Source organism: Periplaneta americana, chromosome 11 (genome assembly GCF_040183065.1).
Source record: "Periplaneta americana isolate PAMFEO1 chromosome 11, P.americana_PAMFEO1_priV1, whole genome shotgun sequence".
Taxonomy (NCBI): Eukaryota; Metazoa; Arthropoda; class Insecta; order Blattodea; family Blattidae; genus Periplaneta; species Periplaneta americana.
In genome coordinates this window covers 120,623,380-120,645,081 of record NC_091127.1, presented here as the reverse complement: position 1 = coordinate 120,645,081, position 21,702 = coordinate 120,623,380, and the positions used below count along the sequence as shown (strand labels likewise).

General features: G+C 35.8%; 1 protein-coding gene across 1 annotated transcript in view; it reads right to left on the bottom strand.

Moving 5' to 3' along the window:
• The window catches only part of LOC138709295 (facilitated trehalose transporter Tret1-like), a 41,127-nt gene extending 25,741 nt beyond the window's left edge, over window positions 1-15,386 (bottom strand). The window contains exon 1 of the mRNA XM_069839964.1: window positions 15,329-15,386. Within this exon, the coding sequence (XP_069696065.1) occupies window positions 15,329-15,348 (20 nt within the window). The 5' untranslated portion in view covers window positions 15,349-15,386. The remainder of the gene's footprint in view (window positions 1-15,328) is intronic.
• Between the last annotated feature and the right edge of the window lie 6,316 nt (window positions 15,387-21,702).

The following is a 21,702-nucleotide window of genomic DNA, read 5'->3' as shown; positions in this document are numbered from 1 at the left end:
AAAAGTTGTTAATTGAAAATGTGTTAAATAATGAATTACCATTATCGTCAGTGACCAATTGTACATGTTTTGCACGATAAAATTGAATATTATTACTAAAGCGCGGACCTCGTTGCCTTTTCATTGCCTCCTGCCGCGATACAAGTTGTCTGCACAAGAGCTATACCGAGAGTCTGACGTCACGTCCACATCACTCGCGAAGAGTACGGCGTTTCGACGCATTCTCAATACGTACAGCAGTTGGTCGGGCACCTGTAGACCGTGCAGAGTTGTAAACAAGAGTGCCAGTAATGTCAGACGTAAACAAACAGAACTTGTTAAAATATGTGGAAGAATTTGGCCGTGATTATTTCACTATAAAATTAGTAAATATATTTTGCAAAGTATGTCATATACAGTTTAAAGGCCACAGAAAATTTTTCATCCAAAAGCACTGTAAGTCTAAACAACATAAAAAAGTATAACGCTGTTTGGCAGACATGATACAACATCGAGTTCAAATTCATATAAGCCTACTCAGAGAGAGTTTTGTAACGACCTCTGCAATATGATGGTAAGTTGCAATATTCCGTTACATAAGTTACAAAATGCTACTTTGAAATCATTTCTGCAGAAATATACTGGGAGAAACGTTCCATGCGAGTCAACTCTACGCAAAAGATATTTATCCCCGTGCTATAATTATGTCATCAACAGCATTAGGAAATCTATCGCAAATAATAAAATATGGGTATATGTTGTACATAAGAGATGTTTACAAAGATGTTCCCACAGAAATAAAACAACTAGAATCGTCAACCCTCGAAATGTCCAGTGGCTTCCGACTCGTAGAACATTTGTACCAAAGTCTGTGTGAAGCAAAACCACATCCAAGTTTGTTACCGGTTAAGCAGAAATTTGGGACCGTGTTGAAAAATAACTGTGGATTTTCAGCAATGTGTGAAATAAGAGATATTTTGTCGGTTAATGGCGAGCCCTGAGATGATACGTGTGACAGCTCATATTTTCGTTTCGCACCACTCACGTCTTGCGATGTGGAACGCACTTTTTCTCATTTCAAAATGTTTCTAAGTGATAGGCGAAGAGGTTTTTCTTTCGATACTCTACGGAAATGTGTTGTTCTTTATTGTAATGGAACTGTGGACGCACCAATAGGTGAATCATAAATGAAAACTGTCGTACAGTATTGCATTCTATTAATAATATAATGTTATTAAAGTTCTAAGCATGTCTTACAATGCATTTATTTACAACAACGCTGTCATGTAAAGAAGGTGCAACTTTGTCCTTCACCGCACTGAACCTGTACAACGGAGGGAATGTCCGTATCTTCCCCTCCCATCACACAACAAGCCAGGCATACACCACACTATCCAAGCGCAGGTAACTTAATGAACGCGGGCAATGAAGACCGTGCTTTAATTATTACTATTATATGACTGACCACAATGGTTTATTTTAATTACCATGTTACTTTAGACATAAGCCCTTATGTTATTTAGTTATTTCCTGCGGCAATGCAAATATTTATATTTAACATTTCAGTAAAACCGTTAATAAAAATGATAACATTTTATGAATAGACTAATAAAAATGTACTTCATATTCTTGTTTTATATCCTAATGAAGTTCAGTAGCGGCTAGTAGTGAAATACTCTGAGTTGGAGAATACTGTCCAGAAATCTAAGAATAAATTTTAAATAATGTAACTTAGAATTTAAATTAATAGCGAACATTTCGAAATTTTTTCTCTTTGCATTCGATAATGACTGTCATTTGGAACTGTTGATATCCGTTGATATTTTCCAGGTCTATCAGCATATCACAAGGTCCATTGTATGGACATTACAACGAAGCGAATAGAAAAGACTAGAAGCATTTTAAACATGGATGTGGAGAAGATGAAATGGACAGGTAGAAAAAGAAAACAAGCTTTGTTAGAAAGAGTAGATGAAGAAAGAATAATGCTGAAACTGATTAGTAAGAGAAAAAGAAAATGGCTGAATCACTGGCTAAAGCGAAACTGTGTACTGAAGGATGCACTGGAAGGAACTGTGGACAGAAGGAAAGTTTGTGGCAGAAGATATCGGACCATAGGCAACATTGAGATATATGGTTCGTATGCGGAGGCAAAGAGGAAAGCGGAAAATAGGAAAGATTGGAGAGTTCTCGGTTTGCAGTAAAAGATCTGTCCTTGGGCAAAAAACAGTGAACGAATATCACAAAATCGTAAAGTTCTTATAATTTACAAAAATAGTCGGCGCGTTACCATCAGTGGCGAAGCTAAGGTGTACATTCTGAGTAGGTTTTAAAAAACTGCTTAACTTATACCTTTTTATACAGGAGATGTTTCTTGGCTTTTCTATCAAAATACTTTTTTTTGACACAGATGACCACTCATTTTTACCCCAAGAGACTACAGATATAACAATGTAACTTATTTGTCTCAGAGCACCCTTTTAGCCAAGGATATTTTTTATACCACAAAAATTAAAAATTTCTATTTTGTCTTCCTCCATTCGCTATTTCAATAACTTAGTGTCGATCTTCTATCTTCGTAAACACATTTTGTTTCATACGTCCAAATAAAACCGTTTATCTTTCTATTCTAAATATAAATAATAATAATAACCTCAATGTTCTCTCATTATGAGCCATTTTACACAAAATGTAACCTACTCGTACACACGCATACACTTTTGATTAAACTAACACTCAATAACAGCTGGACGTAATACTGTGACGATAGGCTACGAGGCTAGGCTCGTTTAGCACGGAGAATTCCCCCTCCCCGGTTCACCCTCAAGCTTACGAGTCAAGGTCGTAGCCATGCCTTTAGAGGCTGTGGCCACGAGTCTCGCGTCACACTTAACTCTCGGATCGTGGAATGATTGTCAACAGTGAACTTAATAAGTGGAAGGATCGGAGTTGAACCAAGTGCTATGATACATCGTTATTACGAACGTATAGGCATAATATTACTACGTGTAATAATACCATTTTTTTGGGTAGGCTCAGCCTCAGTAGTCTCTTAAGAGCTTCTTCATTGATTACCGTTACGAGGGCAAAAAATTTCAAAACGGCAGATTTAAAACATAGTATTGGTCTAGGTTCAATATTATTTAGACCCCTCTAATTCCATCACTCTGAATTTTCAACATTTTACGTTATTTAGTTCAATAAAAGAATTAAACACTTAATGATATTTACTATGTAAAAAATTATTTTGTTATTTTCTCCAAATTCACACATAGCACTTCACTAGTCCTTTTTTTTCCAGTCCGCAGAAAATTAATATTTTTGCGATAATTAGAGACCGGATTTTAAAGGGAATCCCTTTTTTGATTTCAACACGAAACATGAAATAATTAATTCCGATGTTCAAAACTATCTTCCACCAACCAAATTGTGTGGTTTTGACTTCCCTTTCTTCTCTTTTTAGTCCTTAGTCCCTTTTTTTTCCTTTTTTAAAACATCTCTTATTTTGGTCCTTTTTGACAGAATATCGCAAATATTTAGATAATTTCCCTATATTTTTCCGATAGGCCTATAATTTCCTGAGCAAGCAAATAGTAATATGCGTTACAAGAGTGGTATGTTGACGTTTTCATGTTCGAAGAAAAGATTGAAAAAGCGAAACGTAGTTGAGCTTTTTTAATTTCCGAGAACATGAAAACAAACATACCGCACGTGTATCGTACATTATTTTGTGCGAAGATCGTTTATTACATATCTGAAAGAGGAATTTCTAATTAGTTGCAATGAAATCTCCATCCTGGTTTCTGTTCAATGACGGCAACTTTGGAAAACAAATATATCTATCTTCATCATTGTTCCAATAAAATGTTTTCTGTGTTTATTATACTGCAACAGGCCGTGATATACGTCTGTCTTTTTTTCCCCCAGTCTATGATGAGTCTGGAATCTTGTTGATTTTTTCACGGCTTCCTTAATGTTACTTGCATTACAAATGCAGTAACTTTTGTGGTGTTGTAGAGTTTACTTAATTTTTACAAATATTTAAAAACAATAATTAACAGTGCAATTTAGGTGAAATTGCAGTGGTAAGTTTCCAATTTATAATTATTACTATATTGAACGTCTTTAAAAATAATATGTTAAAAGCCTAAAGCAGTAAAATGAATATGACGCTTAAGCGGTAAGAATAGGGAAATTGTTATGTGTGTTACGTTGGGAATCCTGAATGTGGTATTTCACACTTACTGCGTATTGGTTTTGTGCGGAAAGCAAGCAAATACGCACGATCTCGCACAAAATATATATCGTTCTTCTTCTGTTCCAGGCATTGAAAAACTAACAAAGTGTGCTGATTTAGAGTTCAGGATAAAAAGAAAATCTTCACCTCTGGTTTCAGTTGATGTTGAGCGGTCATTTTCTGTTTTTAAAGACATTCTGCATTCAAAGATGCAGAATCATATTGAAATGTTGAATGTGATCAAATACAACACATTCTTTATGTTGTGAAGCGATAAATAGAAGCTTAAATATAAGCTTGTGTGTGCTATGTGTATTCTTGAATGTGCTGAAGTGTGTTTTCAATTAAAATAGCACCGTTTTGAGGGAGTAATATAGTCCTTTTTGAAGTCTTTTTTTTTACTATACTAAATACAACACTTTCCTTATGTTGTAAAGAGATAAATGTAAGATTGTGTGTGCCATGTATATCCATGAATGTGTCGAAGTGTCTTTTGGGGAGTAATATAATCCTTTTTCAAGTCCTTTTTTTATATAACTTTCCCTTTTATTTGTCCTTTTTTGATGAAAAATTTTCCCTTTAAAATCCGGTCTCTAGTGATAATACTTCAATAATGTACACTTGTGTAAATGTTCAATGTTCTATATTTTAATTTCAGAATAGATGATATTAGAATGCTAATCAGTAGGTTTTAATAAGAATATTTTAATTACCCAATTTCTTTAAAAAAAAAATACATCAACAAGTTGCAGACGGCTGTCATACACTGGTTCCGATCTCAGGCGGCAGACGTCTACGACACAGGGATACAAAATTTGATCCCACATTATGACAAAAGTTTCAATTACAGTGGGGAATGTGTTGAAAAATAGCTCAAAAATTGCTGTATCTGTTCCAATAAATTTTTCCAAGAAATTGTGTTTTTTTCTGTAAGCGGTCCCAGGGAAACTTATTTTTACGGCCCTCGTAATTGCGCTCGAGTGGCCAAAATTTGTATGAGCACTTCTTTTGACATTATTAACATGGAGGAATAAGAAAAGAAATAACTTTTTTTTTCTGCCTCCATGAGAATGTTAGTCGTGAGGGACAATACCAATGTAAATCTCTAAAGCAGGCCTGCACAAACAGCCCTCAACGAGATCGCGCGCTCCTTCGGAGCAGGAGAGCGGTGTTTACCGCTCGCCGAAACGGAGAGGAAGATACGCCAGAATGACATAGATTTGCTATAGGTAGAGGAGAGGGAAACGACCACTCAGCTATCTAGTGGAGTGCAGTGTGTAGGCCTATTCTCAGTAACTGTTTCACGTTGCTTACCTACTGCTACAGTACTCGTACAGTATGGAGGAATCTAAAAGACGGAACATAACATTTAACATTTAACGATTTACAGCTCGAACTTATTGATCTTCATTGTGATCTAAGGGCTAAAGATCGTTTGAATAATACTACTAGCCAGGTTGAGTTTTACAAGACTAAACATTAGCAATAATATCCACGACTACACAGGTTGGCTGTGAAAATGATTGCTATGTTTGGCTCAACATTTATACATATTTGTGAGCAACTGTTTTCTATAATCAACTTTAATCAAGGCAGACATCGAACATCTGTAACTGATGTTTCATTACGATCAGTAGGCTACTGTTCCTTTCAACTGCCAACAGCATAAAACCCCGTTTTGATATACTGATAAATAAAAATATAACAAAATGATATTATACATTTAAGTAGCTATAGAATTTCTATTATTTCTGTAAAATAAATATTTCTTTATTAATGAATAATAGTCTAAGATAGTTTTGCAAACACTGAAAGGGAATCCATTTCATAAGCACTCGTAATAGTACTTCCTTTTGTATATTTTGTGCATATTTTGCACGAGATCACAGCGCAGCTAATATCTGCATTCCGCTCATGATCTGTGAGCCGGCTCGGAGAGCGCAAACCTTGTGCAGGCCTGCTCTAAAGAGTGCATCGTAGTGTGTTTAGTAGCATAATGAATCTGTTTTCTTATCTGGACATTTTTTAATTCAGTGAACTCTACATACAGTATTACGCCTGAATTTGACAGTCGCTATCATTCACTTCGCTGTGATGGTACACGTGCACTTTTTGTATTAATTATGTGCATTACAGCGCAATCGTGCTCAATAATCGTGACTTTTAGACTGATAACGCATATCTTACGTAACAAAGTTTTACAGGTAGGTGGTTGTTAATAATAGCTATGCAAGCGTTGTGAATAAATTCGGTACACCAAGCACTGGAAAACAAACTGTCGGGATTTCATGACTGGAGGAAGTAACGTAAATTTTCTGTTATCAACTTATCAGAATACCCAGAGGTCAGTAAAAAATTGTATTCGATCTCACATTTGTGAAGTCGAAAGGGGCTACAAATTAAACATTACAGTGATAGAATAGAACAAAAGTGTGCAGGTTATAAATACTATCATTCATAATATCCGCTAATAATGAGCCAAATGATTTTAACATTTGCGAAAAATGCATCCAATAAATATTCCACAAAATGTATAGTTTTATTAAAAGTTTCCTAATTTGTGGAAGTAAACTTTTATGAGTAATAAGTTTAAATAAAGTATTAAAAAGAAAATGAAATGCTTGTTTATTTCTCTGGGAAAATGTAGGGAAGATGTAGTCGGGAATGAGTGTGTAAGAGAGAGTGCATATTAATATCTCGATGATCTTTAGCATGTTTCCATTTATATTTATATTTGTTTGGGGGATACTGAACATATAGAACTGCGGTAATCATTACGCGGCCCGGCTCTCGAGGACATTTATTGTAGCTCATGGAAGGTAGGCTCTAGACCAGACGTCTCCAAAACCATACTCGCGAGTAAGCCCCTGAACGGAACCGAAGCCAGTACGTAATGAGCGCGCTCCACCTCACCCATCCCCACCTGTACTGTACTCAATGTTTATGCGCAAACTAAGAGCAGGGCGGACTGCCATTATAACTGTATTGGTCGGCGTGTTCCAACGATTCAATGTCTTCTAATCATTGACGTAGTACATTCAAGGATGAAGAGGAAGAGAAATTTTTTGTGTTAGTGGAGAGAATGTGAAATGCTTAATTTGTTCGAAAATTCTTAAGGGTGTGTTAAAATTCAACATGCGACGACAATACTCGACTCTTCACAAAGAAAATTATATAATTACAGGCATGTTGGACATGTGAAAATAATTTATTTTAGGGCTATCTGTATAACTGTTGGTTATACTCGTACATAATAATCAATATATTACACTACGTTTATACTCAGTTCCGCATTACATACTTATAGTTTTTTGTTTAATTTTATTTTTGATATTTTGATAAATATAAAACAAGAAAATACAAACACAAATCATACATGTGTTCTCAGTCTTAAACAAAAAAAACCTTCTTGCTAGCCATGTTCTAGCTTGTAATATTGGAAAATCAATCAAGCCCTTTACAGAAGCATCATTTGTAAAATCGTGCATACAGAACGCTACTAAAATATTGTGTCCAGAACAAAGTCAAAGTTTAAGAAAATTAAATTGTTTCTCATTACAGTTCAGAGAAGGAACTTCAAGATTGCAAATGTAATTAAATCTGAAGTCGAAACCACAATTAACCAGTTCGTAGCTTACTCACATGCATTGGACGAAAACACAGATAGAAATGACGAAACTCACCTAGCCATTTTCATCCGAGGAGTTAATGAAATTTTACTGTTTCTGAATGTCCTCTAGATGTAATTACAAAATATAACTGGAGAAGATCTTTTCCAGGCACTGAAAGGCACCATAGAACAGAAGAGGTTGAATTTGCAATGGCTTGTGTCTATAGCAACGGACGGGGCTCCAACTTCATAGTATGTCAAAATAATATACAAACGTATGATATTTCTTATTCTTTTGATGTTATTATTTGTAAACATAAGATCCCCCCACTGACCGCTCCCATCTGTTAGGTACGAGTCTCTTCCCCTTCTCTAGTCTTACAGCACACTGTGTTCGGCGGGTAGCACCGAGAGCACGAATGACGATACGCTTTTTGGAGACCTCTGCTCTAAACTGTGACTTCGATGTATGGTATTGATCTCGTTTTTAAAGTAACAATACTGCAGTTGAGACAAAATAGGAACTTCAAATGCCAAAGAATACGACATTATAGGAAAACTTTCCACAAGTTCATAATGCTAGCATAAACTTACATCTGGACTCTGTGCAGTATGCTATAGGACCTAATTAATATATAGAGTTATTTAGAAGGGATATTAAATATTTAATGGGTGGTAGTGTGAACTATTTCAGTAAAGACGGGTAACGGGTGTCAAATTTTCAATGGGTATGAAGATACAGCTATTTGAATGTTACTCAAAACATGCGTTAGAAGTGGCAAGAAGAAAAAACATTTATATGATATCGATAGTTCAATGCACTTCTTCAATCTGTTGTCAACATTAAGTATTGCTATTCTGAAATCGCTTTGTCGTTCTTTTATGATGGCACTACTATTCATAATGCGACGACCAATATTCATTTCTTGTGTTTACTTTCTTTCATTCTCCTCTACAGACAAAACCGACAGGAATAAAAATCTGGTGACCTTGGTGGCCAATGCAGTGAACATCGCTTGCGAACCATCGTTCGAGGTATGTGACATTTAGATTATGTCTCAGCTGATGGATAAAGTACGACGTCTTGCTGGAAGAACTTGCCCATCCTTGTAGCCAAAAGAACTAAAAACGGCTGTTTCTTTACACCCATAATGAACACTGCTGCCTTAAGATGATCTTAAAAGAGCGATACTTTTTACGTAGTCAATGGTACGTAGGCATTTTTCGTTCCTTCATACCAATTGTAAGACTTGTTACACCTAACACTGAAGCAACTCCACACCAAATTGAAAATTAGACATATGTTTACGAACTTTTCATTCAGAATAGTCCATACTAACACCCACTAAAATAGTTACTGTTATTGGCTTCTGCAGCTGAAGCTGCAATGTTAGACACTCACTTGATTTTATTTCATGTTTAGTTTTTAAGTATAGCCTAATAATTGAGGTGTTCAGAGCAGAAGTGTTGTAAGTAAAAAATGGGTAATGAGGGTTAAAGTAAACATTCTGTAAAATACTGCTCAAAGTAGCAATTAATATTGAATTTATTTAAACTATTAGTAGTCAGTGGATAGCAAGAAGGACATATTAATTGCTACTTTGCGCTGTATTTTTGTGTATTTTTACTTTAAACCTCATTACCCAATTTTTACTTATACCACTTCTGCTCTGAACGACTCAATTAAATCAGAGATAACCACTTCAATAACATTATGTAAATTGAATCTTAATTTGATAACATATTGTAATATGAAACGTGTGATGTTATCCAGAGGGCCCTGAATATAGAAACATGGATTATTATACCCTGCAGTGACGGCATATATTTGAATCCTAAAAATATTAGAAAATTTAGAGAAAAATCTTTCTTTGCTTATCATAGTTGAAGTGGGAAACTCATCCGCATTATGTTTTGGTTAAGTATTGCTTATTGGAAGTAAATGCGGTATGGACCACCGGCGTAACTCAGTCGGCTGAAGCGCTTGTCTGCCGATCCAAAGTTTCGCTCGTCGTGAGTTTGATTCCCGATTGTACTGAATACCTGATAATTTTTTCCGAAGTTTTTTCCAAACCGTAAGGGGAACGTCACGTAATCTATGACAAATCTCATGCCTCATCTCACAAATACCATCTCGCTATCATCAATGCTATCGACTCTAATACCCGACTAAATGATACAGAGTCGTTAAATAACCAACTAATAAATAATATCCGATACGTAGCGATGAATCCGGTCTTGAATTTTGGAATACTGTGGATCATTATCGGGAATCTGAGTTCGGTGCGGTGATAATGAGGAAAATGACATAGCACTATTACAATATCGTGTGTTTAACATGAAGTTCCCATCACGTAACATTAATTCTCTAAGTTCTTCGTTAACCCTTGGATTTTGAAAGTAAACTCAATCATTGTAGCAGCCTAACAGTGGTCACCATGTCCATCAGCCCTATGGTGTGACGGAAAATAATTATTTTCTGGATAGTTTACCCATTCTACACTGACATCATCCATTCTAAGAAAAAATCATATGATTACGAAAATGTTCATTCCTCGCAATTACTATTCGGCAGCGTCTCCGAGGCCTACCTGTCGTTTTAATCGCAGCACAATGCAACAAACTTGCTTTCAATTTATTTATCCATGCCCTATCGCACTTGTTACACAAAACTATTTCACATGCACAATCTTGGTATTGCAGAATGTTTATATTCCGGAACTCTTGACTTCTCTTGTCAAAATCAAACTTCCTATGATTGGAATTGCCATATACGTACTTCATGGAAGTATCTAATCTAAACATACATTCGTCCATGGATATTGAAATTTAAATTTGAGAGTTAATATCTAGCCTTTTAACTTTTGTTGATATGAAAGCATAAAGCTTGAAGTGAGAAGAATATGCTAATAAAAAAGTAGGATATACTAAAATATGTTCAACTGTCCAAATAAGCATTTCCTACCTAGCAAACTGATGCATGGCCTCGTGCAATAAACACACACATTCTTCAAGCAGTTGGAAACCCACAGGCCTGTAGCGAAGAAAACTCTTTCGTTCAAAGTCCGGAAGTATGACCATCAAATAATGGATTACGGAAGAAGTGCACGTCCATAATTCTTACCGACCTCGTTCCTCAATGAGCAAGTTTGAATTTTTAGTATTCACATTAACTTTACAACTTCTTTAATGTGTTAAATTTTTGGGAAATTAGTTGGCTGACTAGTTTCGAAGTGTTATTCTTCATTGTCCAATGCCTAGTGAAGGTCCCGCCCTATCTTCTGGTTTCCTGTTATAGTGGGGTGTGTCCATGATTGTGTCGAAAAATATGTGTGTTTTGAAATTGAGTTTAGTGTTCAGGATGTGCTGGGGATGTGTTTTTGTACGTTTGTACATTTAATATTGTTCTAGAGTGTCAAGATTCTGTTTTATTGGCTGGATGTTTAGTATTTTCATGTTGATGTCTATGTTGCTGTAGTTGTGATTAGAGTTTGAGATATGTTCTGCGTAGGTTGAATTCTTGTGTAATTTGATTATGGCTGTGATATCTTCCTTGTAACATATTTCAAATTATCTTCCAGCTGTCCAATGTAGAAATCGTTACAACAATAATTTGTATACTCTTGATAAGTTGTATTTATTTGTGTGTCTTGTCTGTGTGTTAAGATGTTTTTGTAGTGTGTTCTGTGTTCTTTACGCAATGTTGTATTTTAGTTCGTTGAGAGATGATGTAATCTTGTATGTGTTCCCGTTTTTCTATGTTAGTGTGATGTATTTGTTTTGTTCTATTATTGCGTTTAGTCTTTCTTATGATGTCTAATATTTTGCGGTTGTATCCATTTTCCGGTGCTATGTATTTCATTTGATTAATATCCCCACAATATTGAGAACGTAAATTAAGCTACAAAATGAATGGTAAAACATCACATGCCAAGCTTTCATGCGGTCACAATTTCTTTCACGAGAATCGTACTTACAGAATTCAATATATAGATTACTTACTTACTTACTTACTTACTTACTTACTTACTTACTTACTTACTTACTTACTTACTTACTTACTTACTTACTTACTTACTGGCTTATAAGGAACCCAGAGCTTTATTGCCGCCCTCACATAAGCCCGCCATAGGTCCCTATCTTGTGCAAGATTAATCCAGTCTCTATCAACATTTCCCACCTCCCTCAAATCCATTTTAATATTATCTTCCCATCTACGTCTCGGCCTCCTCAAAGGTCTTTTTCCCTCCGGTCACCCAACTAAAAATCTATATGCATTTCTGGATTCCCTCATACGTGCTACATGCCCTGCCCAGCTCAAACGTCGGGATTTAATGTTCCTATTTATGTCAGGTGAAGAATACAATGCATTCAGTTCTGTGTTGTGTAACTTTCTGTATTCTCCTGTAACTTCATCCTTCTTAGCCCCAAGTACTTTCCCAAGAACTTTATTCTCAGACACCCTTAATCTCTGTTCCTCTCTCAAAGTGAGAGTCCAAGTTTCACAGCCATACAGAACATCCGGTAATACTCGTATAACTGTTTCATAAATTCTAACTTTAAGATTTTTTGACAACAGACTAGATGACAAAAGCTACTCAGCCGAATAATAACACGCATTTCCCATATTTATTCTGCGTTTAATTTCCTCCCGAGTGTCATTTATATTTGGTACTGTTGCTCCAAGATATTTGAATTTTTCCACCTCTTCGAAGGATAAATCTCCAACTTGTATAGTTCTATTTCGTACAATATTCTGATCACGGAACATAATCATATAGTCTTTTCGGGATTTACTTCCAACCCTATTCTTTACTTGCTTCAAGTAGAATTTCCGCGTTTTCCCTAATCGATTGTGGATTTTCTCCACACATTTTCACGTCGTCCGCATAGACAAGAAGCTGATGTAACCCGTTCAATTCCAAACCCTGCCTGTTATCCTGAACTTTCCTAATGGCATAGTCTAGAGCAATGTTAAAAAGTGAGCAAAATATGCTAATAAAAAGTAGGATATATGAAAATATGTTCAACTGTCCAAATAAGCATTTCCTATGTAGCAAACTGATGCATGGCCTCGTGCATTAAACACACACATTCTTCAAGCAGTTGGAAACCCACAGGCCTGCAGCGAAGATAACTCTTTCGTTCAGAGTAACCGAAGTGAGACCATCAAATAACGGATTGCGGAAAAAGTGCATGTCCAGAATTCTTACCGACAATTTTTCTCAATGTGCAAGTTTGAATTTTTAGTATTCACAGTAACTTTACAGCTTCTTTACTGTGTTAAATTTTTAGGAACTTACTTGGCTGATATCCTTCTGTGTGCAATGCGTAGTGAAGGTCCCGCGCTATCTTCTGGTTTCCTGTCTTAGTGGGGTGTGTCCATGATTGTGTCGAAAACGTTGTGTGTTTTGAAATTGAGTTTCGTGTTCAGGATGTGCTGAGGATGTGTTTTTGTATGTTTGTACATTTAATATTGTTCTATAGTGTCAAGATTCTGTTTTATTGGCTGGATGTTTACTATTTTCATGTTTGTGTCTATGTTGCTGTAGTTGTGATTGGAGTTTGAGATGTGTTCTGCGTTGGTTGAATTCTTGTGTAGTTTGATTATGGCTTGTTCCTTGTAACGTGTTTCAAATGATCTTCCAGCTGTCCAATGTAGAAGTCGTTGCAACTACAGCATGATAATTTGTATACTCTAGATATGTTGCATTTATTTGTGTGTCTTGTCTGTATGTTAAGATTTTTTTGTAGTGTGTTCATTGTTCTTTATGCAATGTTGTATTTTAGTTCGTTGAGAGATGATGTAATCTTGTATGTGTTCCTGTTTTTCTATATTAATGTGATGTATTTGTTTTGTTCTTGTATTGCGTTTAGTCTTCCTTATGATGTTGTCTATTATTTTGAGGTTGTATCCATTTTCCTGTGCTATGTATTTCATTTGATTATTATCCCCACAATATTGAGAACGTAAATTAAGCTATAAAATGAATGGTAAAACATCATATGCCAAGCTTTAATGTGGTCACAATTTCGTTCACTGGAATCGTATTAGAGAATTAAATATATAGATTACTATTCAATAATTCCAAAATTATTCAAACTTTATGGTCAATGATTTTTCTTTGAACGATTTGCTGTTAGCCAATACGCACAGTGTTCCCTCAGCGAACGTCAGCAGTGTGTTTGCATTGGAAGCCGAACTTCCTCATGGCGTATCGTTGATTCTGGAATCCCGCATGGATCTGTTCTATCACCACTACTATTCACTATTTACGTAAATGACATCCCCTCGACTCTACAGCGCTGTAAGCATCATCTTTATGCAGACGATTTACAAATCTATATCCATAAAACCCCTGACTCACTCAATGACGCAATACACAATCTTAACGAGGACCTTGAATCTATATCTGCATGGGCCAGAAAGTTTGGTTTGACTCTCAATGCAAGAAAATCACAAGCAATCCTAGTGGGACATCAACGTCTATTATGCAACATTACTCCTGCTCTTTCAGTCAAGTTGAACGACACAATAATCCCTTTTGCTTCCTGTGTTAAAAATCTTGGATTTTACTTTGATACGCATTTAAACTGGAATAACCAAGTAACCCATATTACCAAAAATGTGCTTTCCATACTACATTCCTTAAACAGCATTCGAAAATTCCTTCCGCTATCACTCAAGAAAATACTAGTGGAAACACTAGTAATGCCCCACTTCGATTATTGTGATTTTCTACTAACTGACCTCAATGTCAACCAGTCGCAAAAATTACAACGTGTTCATAATTCTTGTGTTCGCTTCGTCTGTGATATCCGTCGCGCTGACCACATTACCCCATCCTTCCAAACTCTAAACTGGGTACGGCTTAACGAACTTATAAATGTTCATTCTCTTGTTCTCCTTTTCCAAGTCCATCATACCTCTACACCTACCTACCTTGCCTCCCGCTTCAGTTACCTGTCATCATAGCCGCGTACTATCCATACCAACACATAAGACATCATCGTATTCATCATCATACACAATCTTGCTCTCGCGCTTGTGGAGTACCCTACCCAGTGACATCAGAGACTGTCGGAATTTAGTAGCGTTCAAAAGCAAACTTATTAAGCATTTTCTTACTGCATAGAGTAGGTTTAATTTTTCCTTAATCAATAAAATAAATGCTCCTCTCTTCTTAACTTTTACAATAAACTGTCTAGCTTTTATTAATCAGTTAATCTTTTAGTACTTTGATCTTTATTGTATTTGTAAATGTAATATTAATTGTAATTATAATTGTAATTTTATTCTTAATATTGTAGATGTAATCGCCTGGTAGAAGGGAAGAGAAGGCCTGATGGCCTTATCTCTACCAGGTTGAATAAATAAAAAATAGACAAAAATTTTCTCTACAGTAAACGTTTTAATCACTTCGATGATAATGCAATAGAAAAATATGTTAAAATTGCATTGCACTTCCTCTGTTTCTTAGGCACTGTCCCACTGTTCTTACCTGCATACAGGCGGAGACATGGCTGTAACGTCCTCTGTGGGTTTATGGTTTCTGGAGCTCTCAAACCGTTGCTTCGGTTGTTGGCATTTATATAATACGACGTACTCCGAATTACGACGTGGTCACTGTGGGAGGTTTAGTTCTTATCACAAAACAGAGCCATTTAATTGCGGATTTACTGCTAGATTCTTATGCAATATTTCCTCATGGATTTCCAACTAGATATCGAACAGCGACGTTGTTTTCGTTTGTATGCAGTATGCTGTTGAGAAAGGGAAGGGTTCGTATCTCGTGTTACGCCATTTTGTCCTCACTCTGTTCTTTAAGCGGAACGGGTAGTGAGTAGGCTACTTACGTATGACTTTTAGAGAACCCGGAAGTTCATTGCCGCCCTCACATAAGCCCGCCATCGGTCCCTATCCTGAACAAGATTAATCCTGTCTCTACCATCATATCCCACCTCCCTCAAGTCTATTTTATATTATCCTCCCATCTACATCTCGACCTCCCCAAAGGTCTTTTTCCCTCTGCCTCCCGACTAACACTCTATATCAGCCGTGGCGAAAATGTAATCGTGCGCCGAGCTCCTGTGTAACCTGCAACGTGCATAGCACCTATGGAAGGAGGCGGACACCCGAAGGGGAAGTGAAGTAACTGTATAACTTATTAACGGATTTTCATTTTCCTTCACTTAAATATAATTTTATAGTGTATAAGGTTACAAACTAATGTTTAGTACGTGTAACGAAGAAAGAAATTAGAAATAAAACATAGGACACATTATCACAACCTAAAATTAACTGTCTTCAGAATGTCTCTGCGACAGAGTCTCAAAATCAGGAATTATGTCATTTACTGCCAGTCGTAGTTGATCACGAAGGTATTTGTCTGTCAGTCATAATCTAAATTTGGTTTTTACTATTTACATTGTTGAAAATAATTTTTCACAAACGTAACTTGTAGCCAACATGGCTTCAACTGAGCAAGCGAAAGAACGAAGCTTAGGATATTTATTTTTTGGCAAAGATTTGATAACTTCAACATTTGTCAAGTCCTTACATCTAGCTTTCATTGTAACATTAGGGCTACATTGCAAATCTGTGAGTTTAAATCGGAGACCTAACCGCATTATTCGTACATCTGCTGAAAAAGGTTCGAAATAATAATAATAATAATAATAATAATAATAATAATAATAATAATAATAATAATAATAATATTTAACCTTTTAATGTTTCATGAGTAACATGTAGTATAATGCTGTTTTATGTTATACAACCGTTTTCCTCGTAATACTTGTGAACAAATCATACATTTAATATTCTCACCATATTGGCAGCAAAAAATTGCATCCTCCCATCCTACTTGAAACTTTCGTTGTTATAGAGGTACGTGGTTTCGAGAGAAACATTGCGACGATACGCCAATCGCAGGTCAGAGACAAATGCAAATGGAACGGAGTTTGACTCCAGTGAGTGAGAGGGTGGGGGTTGGGGGAATTAGGAAGCAAGAGAAATGCACAGCTATCATTGCGAGCCACAATGTGCTCGTGAGTCGCATTTTCGCCACGGCTGCTCTATATGCATTTCTGGATTCGTCCGTACGTGCTACATGGCCTGGCGATCTCAAACGTCTGAATGTAATGTTCGTAATTATGTTAGATGAAGAATACAATGTGTGCAGTTCTGCGTTGTGTAATTTTCTCCATTCTCCTATAATTTCATCCCTCTTAGAAGCGAACATTCTGATGGGGGCAGATAAAAAAGTTAATTTTTTTTTCTTCCACCATGTTAATAATATCAAAAGAAGTGCTTATACTAATTTTGGCCACTCGAACGCAATTACGAGGTCGTCCAGAAAGTGACTTTTCCTGGGGCCATTTACAGAGAAAAAGCAGAATTGGATGGAAAGATTTATTGAAACAGATACAGCAATTGTTGCGCTATTTGTCAACATATCCCCCACTGGTACTGAGACATTATTGTCATACCATGGGATCAATTTTTGTATCATTGTGTCGTAGAAGTCAGTCGCCTAAGATCTGAATTAACGTTTGAAAGACGTCTGCACCTCTCTCTCGATCCCATGATATGACAAATGTCTCAATTTCGGTTGGAAATAAGTTGAAAATTATCTAAAATTTGCTGTTTATTTCAATAATTTTTTCCAATGAAATTGTGTTTTCTTTCTGTTAACGGCCCCTGGCAAACTTATTTTTTACGACCTTCGTAACTGTGGTGGAGTAGCCAAAATTTGTATAAGGACTCCCTTTGACATTATTAATATGGGGAAAGAAAAAAAAAACTTTATCTGCCTCCATCAGAATGTTTACTTGTTAGCTCTAAGCAACTTATTCTCAATTACACTTATCCTCTGTTCCTCTCTCAAAGTGAGGGTCCAAATTTGACAACCATACAGGACAACCGATAGTATAACCTTTTTATAAATTCTAACTTTAAGTTTTCCTCGCAGACTGGACGGCAAAAGCTTCTCAACCGAATCATAACAGGCATTTCCCATATTTATTCTGCACTTAATTTGCTCCCGAGTGTAATTTATATTTCTTGCTGTTACTCCAAGATATTTTAATTTTTCCACCTCTTCAAAGGATAAATTTCAAATTTTCATATTTCCATTTTGTACTACGTTCTGGTCACGAGACATCATATTTTTTGCCTTTTCGGGATTTACTTCCAAAACTGTCATTATTTGCTTCCAGTAAAATTCCCGTGTTTTCCATAATATTTTGTGGATTTTCTCCTAATATATTCACGTAATCCACATAGACAAGCAGTTGATGTAACCTGCCCAATTCCAAACTCTCTATATTATCCTGGGCTTTCCTAATGGCATATTGTAGAGCAGGGATGTCGAACAGCGCTCTCGAGCTGTGAACTGAAGAGCCTTCACTCCTCCCTTACCGTGCGACGGTTCAACACAGGTAACAAGCAGACCGAGCGAATGATCGTAAACAAAAGCGAAACTACTAATGCGGCGGCTGGTACTTAGATAATTTTTATACATCTTACTAATTTTTAGAAGCTAATTTTAGATTTACACTTGAAAACTTTGAAGAACGAAGGATGTAAGTCTACATGAGGATGGATGGATGGATGCATGATGATGATGATGATGATGATGATGATGATGATGATGATGATGATGATAATATCGTTTTATCTATTGGATCATTCATGAATGTTGTTCGTTAGTGGCAGAAATAAATCATCATAATAATGTTGCTAATTCATGTTTAAAATATCAACTTTATGTGTATGTGTTGTAGCAGTGCAAGTTCAAAAACGTGAACTATTTTGATGTATAAAATTAATTAATCTTCCCATGACTTGAAATTTGTTCATAGTTTTTGTTACAGATTCAAAAATATCTTCTCCTCGAGTTCGATCCTTTAGTAAAATGACATTTAGACAAGATCTTAATGAACATTGAAATCTGAATCGACATACCTGCGCCGTGTCTTTGCGGTCGGTACTTTCATCAAGAGCTAGTGCATAACAAGTAAAAGTTTTCATTCTTGCTATCAGTTGTCCGTCCATGTTATCTTCCATTTCTGTCATGCGCTCAGCAATAATATTACGGGACAAACTTAGAGATTTAAAAACATCCCAGACATATCTCTTTTGCCTTTTCACGAGAGGAACCGGATAATTTTTCTGCTCCATAAGCTTCAGCATGCTTTGAAATTAAAATGCATTCTAATATTATTATGACTTATGTATCAAAGTTTCTTTCTACATATTAAGCAATGCGCCTTTCCACCCTTTAAGATAAAGAAATGTTTATCAATGACTATTGAAACATCGTTCCATATCCATGCCAGCCGCCAGAGTTGATAAACACACTGCGTACAGAACACTGCTATAATAAGGGTAGACTGACCTCACCGCTCCAGCTCAGGTATAATGGCCACGTTCAATTAGTAGGCTAGCAGTGTCAAAGAAGACGGAAGCTTTGTAGTTTCAATAATTTTAATTATGTCGCGCTGTCCATTGTCGTAAAGTCTTTTGAAGGCCGCTCCAATACTCCACGTGGAGTGTATAAACCAAAGTTGCAAATTTTAGCAGTGTGTCTTGTTCTAGTTCACAGTGAAAATTAATTATATTACAGTTCAGTGTATAATAAAAATGTGGAGGCCGTGGGAAGCGAGTGAAGTGTCGGAACCGATACCCATGAACGTCAATAACGACGATGGTAATAATAATAATAATAATAATAATAATAATAATAATAATAATAATAATAATAATACTATATCAGAGTTAAATAACAATTCAAATTCAAAAGCTATACCAAAATTATGTAAGCAGTGTCAAATGTTTGTGTGCAATGCTCACACGTATGTTCTGAAAAACAGTTTAGGTCAAGGAAAAATTTCAGAGACATCTAAAATTCTTAAATTAAATAGAAATACTGTAAGTAAAATTGTAAAAAAAAAAGGGACCTAAGACACCTAAAAAGCGTGCACACAAAGTCACAAAATTTAATAAAGTAGATGGTTTTACGTGTGATTACATTCGCCGTGAAATATATAGTTCTTACAATATGGGCCAATCATTAACAATGAAAGAATTATTACAAAAAGTCAAACTTTCCGGTTTTCCTTATGGAGAAACAACCTTAAGAGAATTGGTTAAAAAACTTGGGTTTCGTTTTCGTATCCTGAAAAGGAAACAAGCTATTACGGAATCCGCACGAATTGTGGCATGGCGTTATAATTATTTGCAACGTCTAAATAAACTGCGGTCTGAAGGATCCCAAATTATATTTCTTGATGAAACATGGTACGATACGCACGATGTTGTTCGGAAAGGATGGGATGATGGCACATGCAATTGTATTTTGAAATCTCCATCTTCAAGAGGGAAGCGTATCATGGTGCTTCATGCTGGGAGAAGAGAGGGATGGGTTCCCAATTGTCTTTATTTATCTGCAAGAAACATACAAGATTCTAAAGCGGATAGTCAGATGAAATGACAGGTGAAGTTTTCGAAAATTGGTTCAAAACTAGATTACTCCAAAATTTACCAAGAGACAAAAAATGTGTTATTGTTATGGATAATGCGAGTTATCACTCCAGGCAAGCTATCAAATTTCCCACTCTTAGATCATCTGTAAAAGACATCATAAATTTTATGCAATATCACAAAATTCCAGTGCCTCATCCCATTCCTATTAAAGCAGCCATGATGCAAACAATTAGGAAAGCCAATATTAATAAAACATACATAGTGGACGAATTAGCTATCTCTTATGGACATGAAGTTGTTCGTCTCCCCCCTTATCATTGTGTTCTTAACCCGATAGAGCTAGTATGAGATCGCCTTTAAGTCCCATGTGAGGAAAAACAATACAACCCCAACCCTCAGTGCTAGTGTGTGTGAGCATTTAAGAGAAGGAGTTGAAAACATAAATTCTAACCTCTGGTCGTCCTGTGTTGACCACACAATCAAGGTCGGAGAACGGTACTGGATACAAGACACAACAGGAGATGGGGAACGTTTCATTGTGGATTTAAGAGAAAGTGACACGGATGATGAATAGATATTAAAAAGTAAGTACGCCTATTTTAATTAATTATTTACGTTTAAAATAAAAGTACAAAATGTTTACTTATATTACTTTATTTTATTATTCATTTATGCTATTTAATTATTTCTTTAAATAATTAATTTAAAATAAATAATCTAAATAATATAAATAATCTTCAAATTAACTCTTGCTTTGAGCAATTAAGCCTAGCCCATATCCATGTTATATTAATATATAGCAGCAACAAACAAGACGTGACAACGTCGCATTTTCATTTTATTATCGGTGCATGCAATAAAGACCTACAAATCTTAAAAGGAATGGCGCTGCCTAATAATTAAACGAGGCTACTATAGTAAGCAGTACCTAATCGTTTCACAGCTTGAGAGCGCTGTTCGACATCCCTGTTGTAGAGCAACGTTAAAAAGTAAAGGTGATAGTGTATCTCCTTGCGTTAGCCGACCTGTGGTGATTAGGGGTAAAAAATTCGATAATTATCTTATTTTGTGTTTAAAAATAGTACAAAATTTGCTCTTTCAAAAAAAAAACATATATATGTATATAAATTTTGTGGGGGTATCTCTGCAGATAAGCCCTTTAAATGGCCTCTTTCAACTTGGTGGATCTTGTAATTCATACATCCTTCTTTTTTAATATTAGTTTTAAGTTGATATTTTTCAAACTTATGTGCATTTTACTCAAACTACTGAATAAATTTACATGAAAAGTTTACAGTGTTTCCTGTAGCTGTGTTCTACAAAGTAGACGTACAGGTTTAAGAATATGACACACACAACACGAAGAAAAAATATAAAGGCTATAAC